General features: G+C 38.9%; 1 protein-coding gene across 6 annotated transcripts in view; it reads right to left on the bottom strand.

Annotated features, from left to right (window-relative positions):
• The window catches only part of cdk6 (cyclin dependent kinase 6), a 76,994-nt gene that overhangs the window by 10,411 nt on the left and 47,901 nt on the right, over positions 1-18,682 (bottom strand). For all 6 annotated transcript variants that reach the window (XM_015358090.2, XM_015358088.2, XM_015358089.2 and 3 more), the window contains 3 exons: positions 12,292-12,401; positions 1,366-1,416; positions 376-511 (listed from right to left, as the gene is read on the bottom strand). In XM_015358090.2, the coding sequence (XP_015213576.1) occupies positions 376-511; positions 1,366-1,416; positions 12,292-12,401 (297 nt within the window). The remainder of the gene's footprint in view (positions 1-375; positions 512-1,365; positions 1,417-12,291; positions 12,402-18,682) is intronic.

The following is an 18,682-nucleotide window of genomic DNA, read 5'->3' as shown; positions in this document are numbered from 1 at the left end:
ATCATTTCATTTCCTGTGCCTTGATTTGCATGGCTTTGTTAACTGCAGAATTGAATGCAGAAGCTCACCGTTTTATTTTTGGAACTTCTGATCTGTTTTCAGATCCAAATGCCCACGGATGTGTCCATATGTCCGTTAACCTTCTGAATGTGTCCTAGTCGTGCGGAGTATATTGGACAGATCTCCTGCTTTCTCTACAGCAAGGATCAGCAGTCTAATTAAGACAGCACTACATCCTCATAAAGGGCCTGCAGAAAGTTCTCTTAGTCATTCCAGCAATCAACAGAAATCAATAAAAAACGCAAGAAGAAGCCACCTTTAAACAAAAAAAAGGAAGGCAGAGAAGATGCAGAAGAAAAGAAATGGCACACTTACGAGCAACAGGGATTTCCCTAGCTCGTCGATGTCTGGGACAAAATCCCCAATGGGCTGCGCTGGCCTCTGGGGGAAGGCAGTTCTCGGCAGGGCCACTTCACTGGGCCAGTCCTCCTCACTGGGAACCCCAGTGACGCTGCACAGAGACCACACAGCATCAATAGAGGCGTATCTGTCCCTGCAATCTCGCCAGGGCTTCGCCACTCCTACTCTCAAGCTGAGGCGGAACAAGGGCTCAGCTCTCATCTCGGGAAATGCTCAAAGAAACCGAGAGGCAGATTCTAAAACTAAAAAATAATCGTGTTTATTTTTTAGATCTCAGGTTTATCTTTCCCGTCGGAATTTCAAGCACAACAAAATGATGCAATGAAATCTGATAAGATCATTATTGCCCAGTAAAATCTGAATTAATACCACTGAAAGGTTACGTTCCTTTTTCACTGCAGCGCCTACATTGTGTAACTGCAGACATGGCATTGACAAGATAGACCAGACCGCCTTTTTTTTTAAAATGTGGAATTGACAACTATTTTCATTTCATGCCACCCATTTTGAGATGCCCTTTTGTCAAGAGGCTCTTCTGACTAATGCTAGAAAAGGCTCTGCACACTTCGCTCCAGAAGCCTAAACTTGCCAGAGTCATCTGCCATTTTTTCACGCCATGAGACTTGAGTCTCACAGTGCCTGCAGTAGAGGGTGCATTAAGAACAGCACTCCAAGCTCTCAAGCACCTGTCACGCTAGTGGGAAACTCAGGGTAACTTCAGGCCCTCCCAGAACAGCTTACTCAGCCAGTGCACCGCAGACTGGGGAATGACATATCCCAGACTTGAACCAGTCATGTCTGGACTGTGGGACTCCAGCAGTGCTCTAAACCAGCACCTTCGCAATTTCAAGTTATCTTTGGAGGTCTGCTTTTGTGGGGGTTAGATATTTGTTTTAGCCAGACGTTTTCGCTGTGCTTAAAGATTCTATACTTAAAGGTACTTACTCAAAAATCTTCCCTAACTGGTCAACATCAGAATTTCCCCGGAAAAGAGGCCTGGAAAAAAACAAATGACATTAATGCATTTTATAATTTAAACTCAAATTATTATCCTGTACTTCTGCACCATAAAATACACTACACCTTATGTCTACACACATTGGTTATATGAAGAATACTTCTGTTTAATTATGTTTTCAATTTATTACAAACCAAACATAATGACCTTACCAACGCTATGTAATAAATACACTGTCTTTATAATATATATAATAACATTGGATATTACATCATTACTAATAATCAAACTAATAAATACTTATTTATAGTATAATATTGTATGTAAAAAGTTTTTCTTTTTAAGATAGTGGCTTGCAAACATAAAATACCCAATTAAATACAGAAACATTGCACAAAACTACATTCAACCAGTAACCAGGTGACATTCTAGAGCTTTAGAGCACTTGTATTTCAGAATATCCTGTGGACTTCAAACAAAGAAGCTGAGAAGTGAGGATGGACTATTGCGGGCATCATCTGTGTTGCATGGGGAAATAAGTGCTAATATTGTGACCAATCTTGTGGTGCTCAGTTTTAGAGTTATGTAGCAACTAACTCTGGGAACTGTGTTCCTCCAATGTTTTGTTTGTATGATTCGCATATTTGACTGTTCACACCAGGAAACACATTGCATCTCCTTTTTCAGTTAAAAGTGCTTAGGAATATATTATTTGCTTTCTGGCCAACAAATGTGAATGCATAGTCTGCTTGTTGCTGAAATGCAATGGATGATAAAGCCCATGTCTAAGAGTACTGAAGTACCTCTAATAATGAAATATTACTGTTTGAGATTACAATTCTTTGGTTAATTTCATACAGTACCTGGGTTTCATAACTGCAACATTTAGCATTGCATCTCTCTGGAGAAGCACAAAACAATCAAACATTCTGGATGCAAAAATATCTCAAGAGAGACCAGAGCTTGACGTCAGTAATAAAGAAGGGATTTAGGTTAAACTGAAAAGCTTGTGTACTACAAATTGTTCACACTAAGCGCTATAACAGAACAGATTGAAAAAAAAAAGATGATATTAAAATGGTCCAACAGAAACAAACACACTCAAACATAAGAACAAAGTTAAAGCAAGGCATAACTCCACATGCAACAACTTTAAAAACTTTAACAATAGATGGGTAGAAGAAAAAGATGTAGTCATAAATACTATTTAACTTTTAGTATAACTACCAAAAATATATTGCTGATTTTCCTGTAATTCACTAATGCTTTTCAAGAAATCAGTTCATGACTTGCCTCACATGAGCATATGGATTGGATAAAGGTTGTGGAATTATCATCTTTCAGCATGAGAAGCAGCAAAATACTTCAATAATGTCAGCCTTCATAGTGCCCCTATTCACTCCTTGCCCAGAAATTACCCAATAACAACAGGGAACCGCAACAGGTGGTCTTGCTCACAGATAGTTAGTTTTATTGTCCTTTCCAAAAGAAGAACCGAGTTATAAAGCTTATGGAATTAAATAGGACAGCATCTTCATTCAGTCTTTAAAGTACTGTACCTACTAAATGTTCAGATTCTGTGTTTTGTGCTGTCCCCACATCAGTGGATGGAGTAGCATATGACCTCAAAGAAAAGTGTCATTCTGTAACTGGACAAGACACTGGAGCAAACTGCGTCTGCACTGTATAATTAATTAGAAACACCAGGAAAACTGATGTTATTCTTCAAGAATATTCATCACATGTCACTTTAACAGACCTACAACGTCTGTAAAATGTATGTGGTTAAAAATGACTGCACTCAATTTAGACCAGTCTAACCAAGCAATCTACATACTTACGTAATAATTCCTGCACTACTGTAAACTGTTTAGTTTCTGGCTGACTTGGAGAATTGAAAGCCTTTTAACAAATATGCAGCACCAAATGTTAAAGTCCAAGAGCCTGAGTCCTGGTGGCTCCTGTGGGTTTGGACAGCTGCTAAAGTCTCTAAAGAATATATTTCCAAATGTTCATCAGCAGTCAAGTTTCAAAACAAGTTCTTGCTGTGTTTTTTTTTAAATCATCAAATGCAAAAAAAATCACTTTCATTTTTCTGTTTCAGCTTGTTTCCAGGCCTTCCACTTTCGGGACATCATTGTTTTCGTTAGTTATGATATTTGTCGTGGGGCTGCTCAGCCAAGCAATTTGGGAGCCGTCCAGGAAATGTCAATTCAGAACTGCAGCAGAAAGTTTGTATTGTTTCCACTGATATGTAGGCAGACAAAAACAGAGGAAGATCTAGACTATACACAGCAACACAGTTTGCAATTACATAGGACAGGAAGGGAAACCGTACCTTGGACCCTGATGATACACTGGTTTTACACAGTTTTTATCATACACTTCTAAATCGATATACATGTTTCCATTCTGATTTAATTCTCTCAGACCATGCAATGTGCAGAAATAACACAATGTCCTACTCTCTAACGCCATTAGCATTAGATACAGGACTAAGAAATAAAATGCACTTTTCTTTGGCAGAAGCCAAAAATAATAAATTTTTAACAATGTAACATAATATAACAAATATAGAGTATTAAATACACAAAATCACCTACATAATTTCCCTAAACATCCAAGTATTTATACACATAGTACTGTATATGTGCACCTAGCAGAACAAAGGTACAGTAAGTTGCTTGGTGTTTGTCTACAACCTGCTTTGCAAAACACCTGTCAAGAGTTCCCAAAATTCTCTTTAGGTTTTGCCTATATATTAGCTATACAGGGAATGGAGCATTGAAAACACAGTTACTATGATACTGCTCCATCCCAGTATTAATTAAATTAGATATACATCATTCAATAGGATGGAGTCTTGCTTAAATGTGCTGCCCCTGGTATTCTAGTCTAGAAGACTTACTCAGTCTTCTAGTAAGTCTGAATACAGCACTCTCAATTAAGAAAAGCTACCTCTCCACTCAAAGCACATAATGACTTCTTAGAAATCATTTCATTCATTTTTATTTGATGCATTATTACTGTAATTTGTTCCCTGTTAATTGTAATTTCTCTTGTATTCCTTTTAAGATTCCCTGACTGAGATGCAACAGGCACAAAACCACTTAAGGCTAAGGCAGCAGATTCTGATCTAAAGCTTTAGCCAAACCAGTTCTTTTCTAAAATCACCTCAGGCCCTATCATGCCAATACAAGTATGATGTCTGAAATTCTTCAAGAGGAATTTTCCCAGAGTTACTCCCTTGGACTTAATTAATAGACTCAAACAAGGTTTACATTCTTTTGGAAGTGCACATGTACAGTACAATGTGACCTTGCACTGTATTCTGCACTTCCCAATACAATGACGCCTTAAAATGAATCAGCCAGCTTGCTAAATGTGACTTGGACTTCAATGTGCAAACTGAGAGTCATGCTTTGTTAGTGGCGAAGTTTATATCCTGCATACCAACAGCAGAGCCCCCGGAGTGGGGTGGGGTGATCCCTTGCAAGGGTTATCGTTCTGGAATAATATAAATGTGTGAGCATGAGCTGGAAATGCCAGAAAACTGTGAGAAAGTAAATAGAGCTGAGTATTGTTCAAGCCAAATACAATGATTGCACTGCTCTTTCCACACTGACCTTTAAAGGAACACATACCATCATGTTTTTTTTTCCGATTTAGTTTGTGTGGACATCTTTCAAAATATTTAATAACAAGTAATGCAGTATTAGAACCAAATGATGCACTGAATTTATGTAGGGGGTACTACTCAGAGTCTCTGAATTAAGGGTTACTTCCAAATTTCTGTTGGTATGCTCTTTTGGTCCGCACAAAACTATGGAAGATTTCTTTTTCTTTGAACCTCAATTACCTGAAAATAATTCAGCATGCATTGGGGTACAATTAACCAGTTTACAACACATACGCTTATGCAGTTTGCTTTGCCGGTTATTGCTGAGCCATTCTTTGCAGTTCGTGACCTAGAACCCAAAAAATCTTTTCACAATGCCTCAGTTTACAGTGGTATACCATACTGTAGATTTATAATGGTTACAAAATGAAGTTTTCTTACTTTTACTGCCACTCTTGTTCATATTATATAATAGGAGCAATTTTCTGTAAGAATATTACATAGGGATACATTTAAAAAGCAGTCAGTAGGGTGAATGTTGAAAAAGCACATGAAGAAAATGCTAAATTTCCAGCAGCAGGAAGGCACAACACCAGCATAACCATAAATTGTAGCTCTACAAGAAAGGAATTTGTGTTCATGTTGGCCTACAATGTACACAAATTACAGATCTACCCTGTACAATCTTCGGAAGATACCAAGGATGAATAAGCAGTGTCCTAAGCAGATTAAGGGATTCTCAGAACAGCATGATTAAGCTCAAGCATATCATCAGCTCACTGTAGGCTACTGAAGTGAAAAGACAAGGCTGATGGCACATTGGGGATGATTTCTTTGTTCCAGGTCATAGGATTATCAAGTCGGTGCATGTGTACAAAACAAACATGTTTTCCAACAGCACAAGAACCAAATACCGTACATGTTGCCTTCCATGTAAAAAAAAAATCATTCAAGGTTGGGGAGATAAAAATGAAAGCTGAAATCTCTGTTACGCACGGTGGTTTCAGTGATTTTTTTTCAGTTTGAAAAAGGCTATTTCTTTAGGTGCCTTTAGGAGTTTCTGAATGTGGAGAATGCTGGTTGGAAAAGAACAGTGGATGCCCACTCAGTTTCTAAGGCTTTGCCAGATAAGACACCACAGCAGCTGCATTAATACACCCTATACTGCTTTCCATGCAATATTAGCCATAATCAGAGGAAACTATTTTATATTTAGCTCCTAGAAGCATGTGATGTCCCTCGGCCAAGAGAACAGTATTGTCAGTCCACACCACTTTCTCAGAACACTAACATTAAGAAGATTAAGAACTCCAGTATGATTAACTTCATGCTCCACACACAACACTACATTCACATTAAGAAGACAACTAAGAAATCCACTTAATATTAATGTAATAAACAGACCAGTGCCATGTCAGTCCCATTTCAAGTCTGCAGAAATTCAGCTGATAGAGAAAGACATCAAGAGTGACACTACTAGAGCACCAACCACAGCAAAAGGAGAAGACATTTATCTATCAGGGATGCAAGAAATATTACAGTTTATAATACTTTTTGTTATTAAATAATAGTATTAAATAGAACTATTTAACATAAATAGAAATATAATGAATCTATTATTAATAATAATATAATATTATTAATTCAGGTGGGTATTAATATTTATTACAGAAAATCTTCAAGCAACCTTCAGAATGGTTCTAGAGTCACTCCTGTACAGCACAGCTAAATGAGTTTGAAGGTATTTGTTTTTCTTCTGAAAGGTGCCTCAGCTCCATCTCCTAATGGCAGCTGGGAAAAATGGTTAAAATTCCTTCTGCTTATTAATCGGATGCAGTGACTAAAAGCTACAAGGATGATGCTCCCTCTTGTGAATCTTGATTATCTTACTATCTCCATTTCAGCTTCATCACTGTTCTGAAATATACCCTGCAGGGAAAATATTTCACCATCGCCTTTTCTCATTGCATGAAACATGGGGGCGTGTGACCACTCCTTCAGCCCCCATGGTCTCTGTCTGAGAAACAACTATACCAACCAAGGATACTGAATAAATTGTAATGTTTTACAAAGAAGGACAGATCCCATAATTCTGCTTTCCCTCCCAGAATTCAGTTTTACATGAGCCCACTGAGTTCCAAGGAAGTACAGCTGAATATGTCATATTGATCTACCTTCAAATCTGCTGTACTTACCCATGTTGAATCATATGGATACAATTTGCAATGGCCTCATTCACTCTAGTTTGCTCTTAGAGCCAAATTATTATTATAATAAAAAAAATCCTTACACTTATATAGCGCTTTTCTGGACCCAAAAGTGCTTTAGAGGTAACAACGACTCCTCTCCACCACCACCGATGTGTAGCCCCATCTGGATGATGTGATGGCAATCAAAGCCAGTTCATAGACGGGGATTATTGGGAGGGCATGATTTGTAAAGGTCAGGGGGAAACTTGGCCAGGACACTGGGGTAACACCGCTACTCTTTTTGAAGAAACTCCCTTGGATTTTTAATGACCACAGAGAGTCAGGACCTTGGTTTTACATCTCATCCGAAGGATGGCGCGTATTTACAGTATAATGTGCCTGTCATTAGGACCCACACAGACCGCCAGGTGACCACCCCCTACTGGTCTCACTAACACCTCTTCCAGCAGCAACCTTAGCTTTCCCATGAGGTCTCTCATCCAGGTACTGGCCAGGCTGAAACCTGCTGAGCTTCACTGGGCTGCCAGTTGTGAGTTGCAGGGTGATATAGCAGCTGGCAAAATAAACATGACTTCTTAATAATGTAAACTGAATTTTTTAATTATATTGCATTTAACTTCCATTTGCATTGCAGGATAGCAGTGAGCAATGCCACTGGTTCACAATTTTACTGGGAAAAAACTATGAGATGCATTTTTCCTGGGAGTAACTCCTGCGAGTTGCATGAGAGTATGCTCAGTGTACTTTTGGGCTCTGGTATGGGCCTCAGCAACGCTAGTCAGGCTCCTTTGGGACATCATTGCTCTTCCTTTCTTTCTGTTATCTAAGAGAGAAGCATGGCAGTTGAGGACCTGCTCACAAGCAGCACTGTTGAAGACGCAGCAGAATTACAAGTCCTATTGGCAACTCTCACTGGAAACCTAGTACAGGTCATCTCCCAAGCCAGCCTTTTAGAGAAGTGTTTTAAAGTGAACAAAAATGTTTTAAAAAGTGAATATTATAAACCAGACTTCCCTAAAGAATTAAACATACAGCAGGTGAAGCCTGTCAAGACTAGAGGTCTGAAAGTTGTGCCTAAAAAGCACTTAATCTGTAACAGGTGGCCTTTAAAAATGTTATCTTAATCACCTGCAGGAAAAAAAAATAAGTGCATGTTTTTGGGATCAAAGGGCTTCTCCGCTTGCTTTCAGGAGGGCTTGGGAAAGAGCCAGATTCTGTGCATTACAGGCCGTTCCAGCTAATAGTATCAAAGTAATACCTGTCGCCTTCTTCCTACTGTATTCACAGGGCTCAAAGCTTTAATTATATCCTCCGCCTGAAAGATAAAAAAACGATTTTCCCAAGCACAGCAACTGGCAGACTGACAAAGATCCCCTTCAACCAAATAAAGGTAGTCACCTGTTAGAAATGAGCACATTCAAATTCACACACCGCACAATACAATATAGACTTCTATGCACAATCAGTTTCTTGTCTTCACTGGAAACAAGAGCTTATTATTTTTTTCAACACCAATCATCAATCATCGAATAAAATGTTCTTGTGATTTAAAACACATCTGGATCTGACAATATTTTGGTGAGATTCAACTCACTGACAAGTAGCTAATGTACTGTATGTATCGGTTCTATTAAGACTCAGCAAAACTCCTGTGTTTGTAGTATTTCTGTAGTAAGGAGTGATGAAATGATTACAGTAGAATCAGCAGAACATGTACTTACAGTATAACACATTACAGAGGGAAGTTACAATATGAACTAAGAGTTTAAGTTTTAATTTTAAAGGACATACAGAAAGGAAGTTGTTACTTTGATAAAATCTAAAAGAAAAACTTTTCAATTTGTTCTAACAGTCACCCAGATCACAGCACTCTTCAAGAATTAACTTTATTGGGTGTTTTAAGGTGTGATACACACTTGTAAAATGAAACCCATCTAAAAAGATTAATACACAGTAACACATAAAAATGTCCCAGGAATAAGAAAGTAAAAACTTGGGACCCTCTCTTTAGTTCGATCCGAATTGGGATGTAAATCACATTTGCAGCTTTAAAATTCCAGTGCCCGGACAGATTTTTTTATTAATTCTTGAGACAACTCAGTTTACATCCAGACATTCAGTATAAAAGCAAACTTAAGCATTCCAAACTAACCAAAACCATTTCCAGGTTGCCCACTTTAGGGTTTAAGTTACTGTACTTATGTTTTGTAAAATTAACGTTTTTTTTTAAATAAACCCATATTTTGCTTTCTCTTGAAACCACAACCATTTCATACCAACCCCAGATACCTCCAGGATTAAAGCTGGCATCCTAAGTGTTTGCTGGCAAGGAAACCTGAAATCCTTGTACCATTAACAGTGTGTTATTAAAGTCCTCTCAAAATTGACATTGGCAGTCAGTTTCTTATTCTATTACAAATCAGATGGAGTGAAGTAAAAATGTAAAGACAAAGACTATATATTTGACCACAGAAGAGGGGAAAAGTCCTGTCCTGTCATACCTTCACTAACTATCCCTCATGGGGGTGATCATGTTGAATGAACACCAAAGAGACTGAGAAGGCCGATACAGGATCTGCACACACTCTGGTGAGTGACCTCTGACAACACATCAGATCTTCCACTGCACAGCAGGGTCACGGTGAGCTCTGCTCACACTCTCACTCTTCATCCGTGTTCTGACGTCTTCGAGTGTTGAGCTTCTCCCCAGATATTTCTGCTCCATTTGGCTCAGTTGAGGGTGATAATCTTCCATAGGAGACAGCCATGTAGCATTTCATCTTGTTCGCTTTTACCACACAGTTAAAACTCTTCTTCTGGCCTCCTCTGGAAACATAGGCATCCAATCTGCATTAACCAGTGCCTAGAACCTGGAGATAATGGTTGATCCTATCATCAGCCTGCTTCACAGAGAACATTAATGCTGATGCATCTGTCCTCCCACTTGATATGTAAACTTTCCCAGACATCGTTGCTGACATGACTCCGGTCCTTTTCAGTGTCCCCTGTGTATTCTTCAGGTTTCAGCCCCATACAACAATATAGGGATTAATGTAGATTATCAGTTTGGTTTCAGTTTTGATTTGGTTTCACGATCCTCAAACACCTTCTTCCTTAAGAAGCCAGTGCTTGCAGATTTCAGACACCGCTGGATTTCTTTGTAATTATCGGCCTTCTGTGAACGTTAAGTCCCAGGAGGAGGAAAGTCCTCTACATTCTTCAGACTGTAATTCAGAATCCACACCAATGGTGCTGGGGCATGTGCACTTTGAAATCCTAATGACTTGGTCCTGAATAATGATGATCCCATAGCAAGTTGGTTTTAACTCTGGTGTCCTCCATTCCATGTCAGGTATGCTCAGTCTGGACTGCACTTCTACCTACCTAGTTTCTCCTTTAATTCGATTGCCGTAAGGTAAATTCTTGCTTCTGATCTGCTGTGTTTTGGGGTCGGTGATGGAAAAAGGGCAGTGGTTCCTCTCCAGCATGCAATGGGGTAGCAATTGTTATTACTGTGAGTTTAGAAGTTCAGAGGTTAAGAAAACTGATAAAAAACAATGATTTTATAGAAAATTACAATACTGTATGTTTACACATGTGCTAGATCAGATCATATCTAAAACACTGTGGTGCACGAAATGTTAAATGCCAGTGAAGGCTTTATGTCAGGAGGTGTTAAGCTGAAGCACTGTGCTTTCTGATTTACTGCCAGTCTTATATGAAACTGGGTTGGGCCATTCTGAAAGCCTCATCTCACTGGATGCCAGGCCAAGCCCAACCGACCGTTACAGAGACTGACATGTGGCTTATCAGGGGAAGGAAACAGACATTACAGGCAGCTCACCCACTTGGCATGAATCTCCTTTAATAAATTAATGTTCATCTACTGACGAGCCCGAGCCAGCGTATCTCATCTCATTTTCAGCTAAATTCCCCAACCTGAACCAAACAGACAAGAAACTAGAAACTGCCAAACATAAAATGCAACAAACAAAAACAGATTCTCTTTTCCCCTTTTTTCCCCCTCTCTAGATTGCTTTAGGAAATGTTGGTACTTTCAAGGTAGATAATACTCTTTTTATTAGTCTGCAATTGCCTTCAGGTTTAAGTAAGTTTTTTTGTGACTGGTTCTGCTTACACAAAAGATAAAACCACAGGAAAAAAAAGTCAGAAGCTGAATTTTAACAAAGCTCAACCACAGGTAACTGACTTTTATTAACGGTTAGATAACTCAACTGTCAGAAAACTGGGAAGTTCAGACGATCCGCCAGGTGCCAGAAGAAAAGCACAGTACAAACAAACGCTCTTCATATTTGCATTTTAAATTAGGTGTTTTCAGAAAAGGTGAATACACTGACTCAGTCTGAACAATTTACCGTTCAAAGCGAAAATGTCTTGCTGAAAAATTTACTGCACAGTTAGTCACAGTTATTTCTGTGCACAGTTCCAGACTTTCTAAAAAAGAAACAGCATTACTGCATTTGGGCTTGAGGAAAAACAAACAGTACAGAACTAAAAGCTGAGGGAAAAAAGTAGTCTATATACTGTATACTGTACTCCTCTTAAATGACCCTCCACACAGTATATAGTACATGAGCTAAATGAACAATATTAAACACAAAAGTACCATGTAAAATACAGTGAATTAGTACTTCACATTCAGACTCACAAAGCACGTGCTGTTTTCCATTTCTATGTTATCATTAAAGAACATGCACATATGATCACATTTCAATCCATAACTGCCAATCAAGGCTCAAAAAAAGCTCCACATTTTAACCCTTTAAGTGGCGATATTATCCAATACAGATATTAGGTGGACATCAGGGAATGTAGGCCTTGATCGCCTTGCTCATAGGGAAAGCTAAAGGTTGAATTTTTGCATCAACTCACCTCAAATGTTGCGGGCATAAAAGAGACTTTAGGAAGTGCTAACTGTGTTACAAATCATTTCTCAAATTAAACGCTTATAATTTACAAATAAATGGAACCTGGGCAACTGACAAAATCTGCCAGATAACCTGCAGGTGAACATGGACAGAAGAAAACTGCAAAGCTTGACACATGACAGGATGAAATCTTACCTTCTTCGAAACATTTCAGCAAATATGCAACCAACACTCCAGAGGTCTACTGGTGTTGCATAACTGGACTGAAGTAACACCTCTGGGGCTCGGTACCATAATGTGACCACCTGTAAAGACAGAAAGGCTCAGTACAACTGGGAGAAGGCATCATTCAGTACATGCAGCATCTTTGCAGTTATCACTGTTTTGAGTGTCTCATGAAAACAGGGCATCATACATGATGTAATGTCCGGCCAATGGATGGAATTAGGACTGTGTTTTTGGTGCAACATTATGAAATCACATTAAATATGAAGGAGGGGGCCTGAAGCTGACTGACTGACTGAAGGAACACAATGGAAACTGCCAAACATGAATCCATGCTTTCCGGACGACTAATAATAATTCCTTGCATTTGTAGAGCGTTTTTCATCTTAAAGGATTCCGAAGCTTCACGCACAGGAGATCCATATCCATCCACCACTGAAGTGCAACCCGCCTGGCACAGTAGAACAGGTGGAGGAGGGGAAAATGTTTTGCTGTTTGAATTAACGGAAACATATTAGGAAGGCCAAAAGCTGAATTTAGCCAGGATGCTGCAGTTAACGTGCAGTGCCATGGGAATTCAGTGATCAAGTGGCTGGCACCTCAGTTTAGCATTCACCTGAAGGATGGCACCTCCTACAGCACAGTGTGCCCTGTCACCATACTAGGGCATTGGCCTTTTAGGAAATTCTGGTCCGGTGAAAACTGGTTTACCCACCCCAGTTCTGATCAGGCCCAGCCTCGCTTAGCTTCTGGGATCTGACAAGACCAGGCTACAAAGTGGTCATGTAATTCTTTCTAAAGAAAGGATGGATATATCTCTAGAAAGGAAGTCAGGACCTTGGTTTAAAGTCTCATCTAAAGGTCCAACGATTCTGTTATGCCATTAGTTTTGTTTTCATGAGGAATCCATAAAACATGGACAATGGACAGACAAGTTATGCCAATATCTGCAAAACTGAAGAAATTGTCTCTGAAGAAATGAACAGACATTCACAAGAGCCTATTTACCAATGTATTACCCACTTGACATGTGTCCTGGCTAACACAGAGAGAAGTCTGACCATTGAGAGTAATCTAATCAGGGAAAAAGTTGACTCTGAGGCTGTATGTGGGAAAGTGACTCTACTGATATTCTCAATAAAGTTACTAAAGAATATTGTTTGTTTAAAGTGGGAAAGAGATCCATAGTTAATAAATGTAAAAGGTTCACTTCTTTTTGAAGAAAATGTGGTTTGTCAGCAAGGAAAATGGCCTATTTACTATTACTCCTTCAGTGCTTTACTCTTTGACCTGTTGTACTTCAGGGATATTTTTTATTCTCAAAACTTAAATAAGGCTTTGGAGACGTCTGTTCCATTTTTTTTTACTTTCACTGTTCAATCCCCAAAACAAACTGTCCAAGAGAAACATGTCAGCTTGGTAATAAACTGATGATTTTTCATTAGGGACCAATAATGAGAGCAATGACTCAAGGGGCAGAATGTACTCACTGGATAATTATAGTCTGCCCTGTTACTGCTTGACTGTTCATAACAGTATTAAGGCTGAAAGCGGAATGGCAAAATCACAACAGATGAATGTTTTTAAACACTGCTGAGTTATATAACGTATGAAATCATCTCTGGCAGAGCAGGCCTCTGTGCTTGTTTTGGGAATGCAGAGATCACACACACATTTTCTGTTGCAAACTATCAGGGAGATTTCCTGCAGTCCCAGTTTGACCAGATCGATCTGCTTTCCCTCCTCCCGTCACACCGCCCAAGAAAGGCAGTTTTTTAATACAGCAGTTTATTTCTATTTTCAATCTGAAGATCGGATCAGCTCCTGTTTACACGGTGAACGTCTCCACACAACTAGGGTCTTTAAGAACAGCAAAACAGCTGTGAAGCCTGTTGAAGTACAGGACGCAGCTGGGAGCAGTGGCCAGCTGCAGAAAAGTGCAACAACCCAGCATATCAGAGCTTTTGTGAAGAAAAAAAGTCCAGACCAGAGAGACAGTAGCTTGCTGGGCCAGAGCTCATCCTGGTTTCTGTGGTGTGACGCAGATGAGAGAGCACACAACTTCCTCTCTGGAGGGGATACTCGTTCGTTCATTCATCACATGGAACACTGCTGGTTCCCACTTACACAGCTGGGTGGACTGGAGCAACTGGGGTGTAATACAACAGCAGGGCCTGCAGCAGGGACTCGAACCCACAACTGGTTAGAAATTACTCCAAAGACAGGCTCACTTCATAACACTGCCCCACACCATTTATACTTTTCAGAATATTTTTTCCCATAAACCCTCAGTTGTGCTTTAACCTTTATTGTATTTTGAAATGAAGAGCCTTGTGTTACGTGCACCATGGAGTTATTTGATCCTGATTTGGTCTGATTTAGCTTAGTTTAAAAGTCAGTGTTCAGAAAAAAGTGCTACATGAGATTTGTTAACAGTGGAATGCATGCATGTAACACTGTTTTCCGGAAACATGCCAGGTTTATAACAAAAGCAACAGAATCATCTTTTGAAAATTAATCGGAAAACCAAAAATGCACAGCTGAGACTGAGAAAGTATTTTCATTTCACTGCATCACATCATTACATCACGGTACAATTTGTTTTGAAAGGATACTGCCATTTTTGCCCTTTCATCCTTTGTTTGGAAGGTTTTTCCCGGTGTCTGGTTAAACCCTCAGAGGGGCTCTTAAGCACATGAAATCTGGTAAAAAGGAAAGGACAAGCGCAAATCAGCCAGCCTCTCAGGTTGGAGATACAGAAGCAACCCAAAAGGGAGAACGAGGAAGTGAAGGCAGACTCCTCTGACCTGCCCAGCTTCGAGCCACTCGTCTCTTAACACATCACAGGCTCCACAGCCCCGGACTGGAGGTTCAGCACTGATTGGAGGAGAGGGTACGCAGCCATTGCCGTGTCCGTTGGGAGCCAGAGAGTCCTGGCACACGGCTCCTACCCTACCCTCTGTAACTCACTTAGCACCGCCTCCTGGGGAATCCCATCAGCTACAAGACCTTCTTTCAACTTCTGCGTTTTCAAGCACACAGCTGTCTCGATCCCCTCAGCCCTTTTGCCCCTCCAGCATACAACATGTCCACAGGAGGGCGCCCTGCCCTGGTTGAGAACCACATGCACAGAAGGACCTAGCCTGCACTGGATTTTATATTTGCGCTATACATGAATGTGCAGACCTATAGATCATAACATATTTATGCTTGCATGCTGGTTTCCTTCATTTATTTCCTTCCTCCATTTACTGAACAGAATGTCTTGTCCCAGGCTTATCTGTTAAACGATTTATTAATATTCTAATGTTAATACTGTCACACCAGACACACGTTAATACAAGGGTTAGTGTCACTTCTGCTCTGGTGGAGACTGCCATGGGGAACCAAAATGAAATTCATTCAGACAATGCAAAATCATAATGTATTATGTTCTAAATACAATATTTAACACGATATGAAAACTCCATGTGGAGAAAAGCACAAAAGCAATAATATCTCTTTTCCAAAGAATGGTCACAACTGCTTTAATGCTGGAATTTACTTTGTGTACAGGAAAACTGCATTGTTACCTTATTATTGTAGGGAAAACGTCCAGACCGAACTCAATGACCCTATGAAGCAAAATGGACAGACTCCAAGTACTGTAGTTGCCTGATGGAATTTGGAACTTATCTTGCTTTTCCTGAAGCTCTCTGATGAAACAGCTCAAACATGAATTTGGGTTTAAGATGTGTCTAGAGACCAAACAGAGTTACTTCTGTTCATTTTTTTTAACTCATGCAAAACATTTTCTTGTTTGCTTACTAATAATTTGTTTTCCCTTTCTGTTAGACTCAACGATAATTCTCTCATAAAACGAAACATCATATTGTGAAGTCTGTTGGAAAATCAACCTCCTGTGTCATTAAAGGTTTGCTTTCTTTGGCCAGCTCAATACCTTTAATTGGCTCATGGAAATACATGCCAGAGATATAAGACTAGTTACAAAGTCTGAGTTACAAAGCCCAGCCCTGTTTGAAAACAGAGACAATATACAGTACCTGCCTCCATAGCATCCCTGTTTTTCAGTGCCACTACATCTTAGAGGTAAAATGTCAGCACTGTCCTAGTTTTGAATGACATACTAGCAATAAGCCAATACATATTACATTTTTTCATTAATAACTTATACATTTTGTGCATATTTCATTAATAATGCACATATTATCCACGGACTAGCTCTTCACAATCTGTATTTCAGTAATAAAATGTAATAAAATAGTAAAACATGGCTTACAGATGACCTTTTTTTTATATATCTGGGTCACTCATATTATTTTTGTGCACAGTAATGCGCTGTTTTACATGTAACAAGATGATATTCAGGAGCACAAGCAACTTTCCTGGAACTGCCTTCTTGAGAGCCACATGCAAGGACCTGCATTTCATATGAAGTCACACAGTGATGTTAATACACCACCACAAATAAGAAGGTTAACAGCATTGTGGTACAAATGCCTATTTTGCACCAGCCAAACCCAAGTAAAAAACTGAATGTAATTCACAATCCACCTGCAACTTTGTCTTCAATTGTTTTACTGGATATTATGCCTCTTTTGCTTTTACATTTACACTACCAGAATGTTAACATATGAATTACAGTTAACATCTATTATATCATTAAACAACACACACAAATCAAACTGAAATAAACAACAGATTTTAAGTCCAAAAATATGGTTACTTGCTTCTTATTTAGAAACCTCCTAATTAGTCATGGTTAATTCCAGAAACTCTATTTTCTAATTGATCATATTTATCAAAAGAATGTATGCAAATATTACTAGAGCTGATGGGTAATTGTACAGAAGGTACATATAAAACTTGCTTGAATTATTCTGAATCATAACTGTAAATAACACTGTAACTTAAAATTCAAAAGAGAAAAAATCTAAAAGATATCTCAGATAAGACTGCAGTCACACTGCCAGTCTGGGTAGGGATTCTCAAGAAAAACGTTCACGCTAATCTAGTCTAAAAAGCGGTCATTTTTATTTTTAGAACTTCATTATTACACTTGCTAAGTTAACACTCGGTATTGCAACCTTCCTGGATAACTGGAAACAGAGAGGAAGTTCGTCTGAATAAAGACGATCAGCACTGGTGTTGGTCTAGCATGTCACGTGATCATGTCTGATGTTACATGTGGTTTGTTCTTGAAAAAGACCTGTGAAAAATGTATAATGTCTATTATTGGCACAAGAAAGATATCACATCATTCATTGAAGAATTTGCTTGCACTCATTCATCTAGTAGTTTCAGGTTCAAAGACAGTGGAGGTCTTCAAACAACACAGAATACTGTATATTAAAATTGGCAGACAAAATCTGAACACTTCAATAACAGAATTTAAGTTAATATTACTAGAAACATATGTGGTTCTTATGTTATCTTTAAAGCCATCAAAATAATACTCAATTCATACATTTACCAGGGGCTACAAAAATAGAATCTCCAGGATATACAGTAGTACTACAAAAACTGTAAGACCAATTGTATTAATGGAATTCTTATGTCCCTTTACTTAAAAAGGTTCTGATGTCACCCAATACGATCCTGGAGTCCTGACATTATTTTTAAAGCCATGAGGACTGGAGCTTACAGTATGCTTTGCCTATGTTAGTTTGGTCTTGGAAAATAAACACTGTGATTTCAAAGGCAGCAATTATTAGCTGGCCTTATTTCTGGGGATGAATACAAAATGAGAGGTATTGTGTTCCATGCTTATATTCTTCTGGATTTAGTTAATGATATTCAAATCCCAAAAAATTCAAAGCACTATGAAAGGTCACAAACACTTAATATACTTTAGAAGATAAAAATCTGAAACCATTCTGTTAGGTACTGTGGTGAAATAACCCAACCAGTAGGAAGACCTGATGCTGGTGCAGTCTGCCCAGGCTTTATTTTAATGAGAAAAAACACTTTTGTCTCCATCTTCCACAGGAAGCCTTTTAGAGGACAGACATCTCAAATGAGTGAAACACAAAGTATTGAAGAAGCAATTAAACTGTGTAAACAGGAAAAATCTTCATAATGTTGCTGGTGTTTTCCTAACACATAAACCAAACATCAGCAATACATACAGTGGTGCAAAAAATGAAAGACATCCAGTGCCGCATGTATGAGGAGATGTATAATTACAGAAGGATAATTATAGAAAGTTTAATTGCTCATTACCACAGTGTGAAAAGGGAAAGTTTGCCATTCGGGTTGAATTAGTCACTGTATATGAACTGGACAGCTGTGTAAGCACTTGCAGTAACAGTCAGGTGAAGATGCGAAAGAAGAGTCATTCACTGCCTCCATTGTGCAGGCA

The sequence above is a fragment of the Lepisosteus oculatus genome, chromosome 10 (assembly GCF_040954835.1).
Source record: "Lepisosteus oculatus isolate fLepOcu1 chromosome 10, fLepOcu1.hap2, whole genome shotgun sequence".
In the NCBI taxonomy this organism is placed as follows: domain Eukaryota; kingdom Metazoa; phylum Chordata; class Actinopteri; order Semionotiformes; family Lepisosteidae; genus Lepisosteus; species Lepisosteus oculatus.
This window is presented reverse-complemented; position numbering and strand designations above follow the sequence as displayed.